The 6,974-nt window shown below is 28.8% G+C and overlaps 1 protein-coding gene across 1 annotated transcript; it reads left to right on the top strand.

Moving 5' to 3' along the window:
* Positions 1-263: 263 nt before the first annotated feature.
* Positions 264-755, top strand: LOC100210334 (uncharacterized). The gene has a single exon (XM_065809272.1). It carries the CDS (start codon positions 264-266, stop codon positions 753-755), a length of 492 nt encoding a protein of 163 aa, XP_065665344.1.
* The last annotated feature ends 6,219 nt before the right edge of the window (positions 756-6,974 follow it).

Raw genomic sequence — 6,974 nt, 5'->3', positions numbered from 1 at the left:
GACGACCCCTAGGATAAAAATACTTCCGGAGTACATATTTCCTAGGAAATAAATACTCCGGGAGTGTTTATTGACGGGATTAACTTTAGACTGCTATACCGGTATTGATTTCGGTTTAATATTACATAACATAAAATAAAGTTATGTAATTTCATGGTTAGTTGCGTTATATTTTGATAATTTTAAGGTGTCTGTTATTCGCGTTAAGTCATTACTGCATTAATATCAACTACTTTAGTTTAACTAATTTACTTATCAAAATAATGCTGGTTATTTTAACATTATGCGTTGTCAGTGTCGCAAGTGTTTCGTCTTCAAATGATAAAAATGTATTTGGTAATTCTTTAGAAATTTGCTGCACTGATCCTGTAACTGGTTTTTATCGAAATGGGTACTGTTCAACTGGTCCTTCAGACCATGGAAAACATGTAGTTTGTGCAACAGTAACTGATCGATTTTTGCAATTTTCAAAATCTGTTGGCAATGATTTGTCGACACCAAATCCTGACTATAATTTTCCAGGATTAATTGCTGGTAACTGTTGGTGCTTGTGTGCATTAAGGTGGAAAGAAGCAATGGAAAATGGGTGTGCACCACCACTAAACCTATCCGCAACTCATCAGAGAATGCTTGAATTTGTTCCTTTAGATAGGTTAATGCAATATAACAATGTAACTCACACACAAGCCAACCAATACACAAATAGTTATGGCAGTGGTAGTGGTAGTGGAAATAATCACATATTAGATGAATAGAAATATAAGTTAGCATGAAATTTTGAAATATATATATATATATATATATATATATATATATATATATATATATATATATATATATATATATATATATATATATATATATATATATATATATATACACACACACATGTACTTTCTAATATACTGTGATGGATAAATTGTTATGCATGTTAATCAAACAACTTTTAAAAGATATACTAATAAAGCTGTTATCACACATTATTTACCATTATGTCTTTGTAAATATGGATATTTAATTTAATTGTTGTTTTTATCACTATTGAGCTTTTGCTTTACAAGATTAAAAGTTATTACTGAATTAAGACTAAAATTGAATATGATGTCATGTATAACTGTATATATATATATATATATATATATATATATATATATATATATATATATATATATATATATATATATATATTTTATATATATATATATATATATATATATATATATATATGTATATATATATATTCATATATATATATATATATATATATATATATATATATATATATATATATATATATATATATATATATATATATATAGATATATATATATATATATATATATATATATATATATATATATATATATATATATAGTATATATATATTCATATATATATATATATATATATATATATATATATATTCATATATATATATATATATATATATATATATATATATATATATATATATATATACACACACATATGCACACACACACACTTTTTAGTATATATAAGTATACATTTGCTGACTTTTTTTCTGACTTAAATACACATTGTTTTTTTGTAAAAAGGAAAAAATAACAAAAGATTAATGAATAGAAAGTTGCTGCCCCAACCCAAATTTTATGTCGATGCAATAACACTCAATCGTATGTTCCATCTAGGTAATTGGTTGATATATGTACTGAAGCCTTTTCTCAGTATGTCATATATTGAGTAAATCACAATATTTAAAATACTCTTGACTGTAAAAAAGTGTATTAAAAAAAATTGTTTTGAAAGTAACTGAAAATTCATTGTATTTATTCACTTTTTTGAAAGAAGTCACTCACCTCCTTTCGAAATTAACGAAAAACTAAATAAGTTTTATACAGTTAAAAATAGCCTTTTTGAACAAAAATTGAAACTGGCATTTTTTAATGAAACTTTATAGCATTAATTTTATTAATAAAAAAAATTAAAATCTTTATAAAGTTCTGGCTATTTTGAAGTTGATATACTTTTTGTGAAAACTTTTTAAGGAGGAGTGGGAACCTTTTTTCTCAAGGATATTTTATCTTTTAAAAAAAAACCTCAAAAATCCATTTATACCCTTGAAAAAAAAGTAAAAATTTGACTGCTCTTCTTACTTTTCCATTATTTTCTTTTTAATCACCTAGGAAATTTTATTAAAGTAAATGGATTATACTTATTAAAGAAGAAAGTATATAATTCTTTGATAGTTTGCAAACCTATATTTCTGTTATATATGTGTGTATATTACACAGGTCAACAAAAAAATTTAAAATGTTATTCATTTGTAATAAAAATAAGTATTTTTTGTATTATTGCTGAATAACATTCTGTTGAAATTTTTCTAAGAGTCTTAAGCAGTTTTTTACATAATTTATTTTGTCAATAAATTTTAAGGAAAAATATTTATGTTTTCTAAAATCTCTATGAAAATACGCTTCTTTTGAGACCCAGGTTGACATACTTTTGAATAATTTTTTTCCGACAATATTAGGGGCTTTACCCTAAATACTTGAGATTTGAACCTAAATATCTTTACAACTTGACGTGATGGTAAAAAAGAGTTGCATATTTGAAATCAAAATAAGAAATGCTATACAAAAAACAAATTGTTTGCTTGGCACCAGAAAAAAATTTTTTTTTTGGTTGGCCTGTGTTATATATGTGTATATATATATATATATATATATATATATATATATATATATATATATATATATATATATATATATATATATATATATATATATATATATATATATATATATATATATATATATATCTGTGTGTGTGTGTGTGTGTGTGTGTGTGTGTGTGTGTGTATATATGTGTATATACAAAATTTTTGAAAATGAGTGTTGAAAGAAAAATTTTCTTAAGTGATTTTCTACTAATTTATATTACATATATATATATATATATATATATATATATATATATATATATATATATATATATATATATATATATATATATATATATATATATATATATTAGGGATATGACTTTTTAATTTTTTTTCAAATAAAATGTTTCCTGTATCATAAATCGATGAACTTTTACCTAAAATCATGAAAAAAGGCCCAAATAGCTTTCTGCAACAAAAAAAGGTCACCCCCAAAATAAAAATTTGATTTACCATTTTTATACATTCATTTTTGACCGATGTTTTAATCTTAAGCTTAATTCTCAGCTTAATTCTATTTATTTCATTATTTTGTTATGAATTTATAAATATAACGCCACACGTTACCATGGCAACGAAACGGCCGTGTGCCGGCAAATACTTGGAATTGTTATGTGATGACGTCATTGTGTTACCACGGTGATATAGATGACTGTAACAGACTGTAGAAGATTATAGAACTTAGTAGAACATTCTGGAAGCTCTAAATAATTATATAAGCGAGCTGCTGTCAGAGCTCAGTGTTGATAATGTGAATAGTTCTATGAAGTACTCTGCGTGTAACTGAGCTAATAAGGAACTACTGTAGCGAACTAAAGACGCTGTAAGTGTACGAAGTATAAGTAGTTGTAGCATTATCGTTAGGATACGGACTGGATTATCGAACTGTTATCAACATTGACTGGATTATCGAACTATAATTGGATTACTATACAGTTAAAGTATTTTATTAATTAAACGACTTTATTAAACGGATATTTACGCTCAGCTATCCGTAAAGTCGTAACAATATTATATGATGTCTCACAAGAAAAGTCATACCACAGTAACAAAGAACAAGAAGACTTGGACTAAAAATTTGGTGAGATTTCAAGAGTCACACAGAAGAAGAGGAAGCGTGGCTGTAGAAGAACATTCACTCGATGAAAAATCCAGAATACCACTTCAATTGCAGATCGTAGGAAGATACCAGTTTCTCGGAGCATATGTTAAAGGAAGAAAAGAACGAATAGACCAAATTTCTAAGGAAATTACAAAATTGTGGGACAATAAACTGAATTTTCCACGTGTGTCTGATCAAGTGATAAGAGCAAAGCTTATGAAGGTGCTGAAGGTCTATGATGAATGTGTCAAGCGTGGAAAATATGATGTTCTCAATGCATTATTTGACATCACGAAAGTGAATGGCCAGTGGTTATCCTCGGAAGATAAACGTCTATACCACCTACAAAAAGAAAGTAAAGGACAGGTGTGGGGTACTCAACAGGACAAGTGGCAAGTAAAGAAACCATTCACCCTTTCAAGAGAAGGAAAGTCCAGTCTGGAACAGCAATACCTTCCACATCACAAGTCCTGTCTACCACAGACAGTGGTACTGAATCTGAAAACTGCAAAAGTAAGAGTGAAGATGATGAAGACGACGACGGTGATAAAGACGATGATGAGGACACTCAGAAAAAAACTAGAAAGCACTACAAAAGTAAATTTGCTGTAAGTATGGTTACATCAAGTGGAGTTTCCACAAAGAAAGCTGCTAAAATATGCAATGTATTATCACAACAAGGTATTGATATTCCAACTCCAAGTCAATCAGCAATTTACAAGTCCATATTCAAAGAGGCAGGTAAATTAAAAAAAGAAATGATACAACAACTTAAAATGGAACAGTGGTCCTTACACTTTGATGGCAAACGAATAGATGATAAGGAATATCAGGTAGTTGTACTTCAGAATGAAAGAACTGACGTGAAACTTGATGCACTGCGTTTAAAAGATGGCAAAGCTGAAACTGTTGCTGAAAAAATTGCCAAACTTATTGATGAATACAATTTGTGGAATTCAATTAAGATGATCATTACTGATACAACAAACGTCAATACTGGGAAGAGAAATGGAGTTGTTGTGAAGTTGCAACGTATGTTTAAATTAAAGGGTGTCACAATACCACAATTTATCGGTTGTCAGCATCACGTACTAGACAGGATTCTCCGTCTGGTGATGGACGAAGAACTTGGGGGTGATACCAAATCTCCAAACATTGAATACCCATTTGTGTCTGAACTGTTGAATAAGTATGATGAACTGAAGGATAAGTTTGTGAATGGAACTGTAGAAATTCTTGATAAATCAGGGTGGAGAGACGATATGAAGTTTTTGTACCATTTAACAAGAGTGTTTAGGTTCTATGAAGAACAAAGAAACTTCCCTCTGATTCACTTTCAGAACATTCCTAATATGAGCAATGCCAGATGGAACTCAAGAGCCATTCTCGCCATTCTGGCGTTCATTCTTATGCCTGAAGCGAGAAAGAATTTGGAGAAGGTTTGCAGGTTCATTTCATATGAGTGGGCAGAACATTGGTTTAGTAGTCAAAAGTACAATGACAATGACTTCAAGAATTTATCTGATGTATTGAAGCCTTACAAAAAGGCATTGCAGTCATTCAAAAATCACTGGAAGAAAGAGCCATCCGTCATCGACATACCACGAAGTAATCAGATAGCTGAACGTGCAATCAAGGTGATGCAAGACCTGTATGCTTCCTGCAGAAAGAAAGACAAACTGCAACTTCGATTCATTCTAAGTAATAAGCGCTAGACTCTTTATGAGACGTGAGCATCATGTGACCCATGTACTAAACACAGTAGGCCTATAGACACAGACAGTTATGTATATTGTTGTACTAGACGCTTTGATACTGTTAATTTTGTAATACTTGTATAATTATATATCACATAATGTTTTTTGTTATATCACAGTACATGTTGCATAAATAAATAAAATAACAACAGGAGTATGACTCTTACAACATCTTCAGCCTTTAATATTCATTTACTGTACAAAAGTGTACCTATTGAAAAATCGATTTTTTGGTTTTGGGGTGACCTTTTTTCAAAATATGTCAAAATGAAACATCTATTCGTTCTTTTTACATAAAAGTTCATTGAATTACGATACAGGCCTAGTAGGTTGCAAAAAAGTCATATCCCTAATATATATATATATATATATATACATATACATATATACATATATACATATACATATATACATACATGTATATACATATGTAAGTATTTTTCTCAAAATAATGTGAGGAAATTTTGATTTAATTTTAGTATGAAAAGTTTTAATTCTTTAATTTTATTTGAACATTTGTTTCTTTATACAAGATGTATAATGTGATATAGAGAAGATTAACAAAAAATATATAAAAGTGAATATCGATAGTGAAAATTTTAGAACGAAAAATTGATTTTAATATAAAAAAAATTATCAACTTTGAGTTTTGTTATCTGTGAGTGCTATTTATTAAAATGCTGCCAAAGCTGGCGCGAGGAAAGATTGGGGCGGGTGTAATACCTCTCCCTTCTATTTTAATGCATTTTTATACCTTTAGTCGAATTTTTTGTATCTTTAGTCGGCAAATAGTAACTTTTTTTTAGATTCAGTCGGCAAAATTTGAGTTGGGTAATAAGTTTTTTTTTTTATCAGTAAAAACCCTCAGACACCCCCCATTTCACACCTACTTGTCTCGGCCCTGCATTGGATTTTTTCTTCTTTCTTGAAATTTAATCAGTCAGATGGTGCTTTAGTTGATCATTGTTATCAGAAGTGCTCTGTTAAAAATGCGATTTATCTAAGAAGTTATGTTTAAGGTGCCTCCTAGGAACGATTCTATACCTGAGACATGATAAAACATCACAAGACATTCAAAATGTTTAAATAAACTTTGCACCACTTTAGTATACAAATTGTTAATTTGTTACTATCAAATATTAAGGCACGAGTTTAAACACTCACTATATTGATGGTGTTTTTCGACTTCTCAAACTTCTTTTCAATAAATCTCTGCCCTGCTTTGTGTGATTACTACTTACGAATTAGTTACCTTCATGACATCTTCGGATCGGCTAGATTTATCCCACTTGAAGATCCTACATGAATCTATAAGTGTGCTAAATTTATTTAGTGCTCTAATCAAAAGTTATTTTAGAAGTTTGACTTGAATACCAATTGTCAGTTTTTAACTAATCAAAATTTGTCACGT

This window comes from Hydra vulgaris, chromosome 11 (assembly GCF_038396675.1).
Source record: "Hydra vulgaris chromosome 11, alternate assembly HydraT2T_AEP".
In the NCBI taxonomy this organism is placed as follows: Eukaryota; Metazoa; Cnidaria; class Hydrozoa; order Anthoathecata; family Hydridae; genus Hydra; species Hydra vulgaris.
Note: the sequence above shows the minus strand (reverse complement) of the source record. Positions and strands in the feature narration are given on the sequence as shown.

Coding starts and splice junctions, on each gene's coding strand:
- LOC100210334 (XM_065809272.1), top strand. CDS start 264: ATGCTGGTTATTTTAACATTATGCGTTGTCAGTGTCGCAAGTGTTTCG.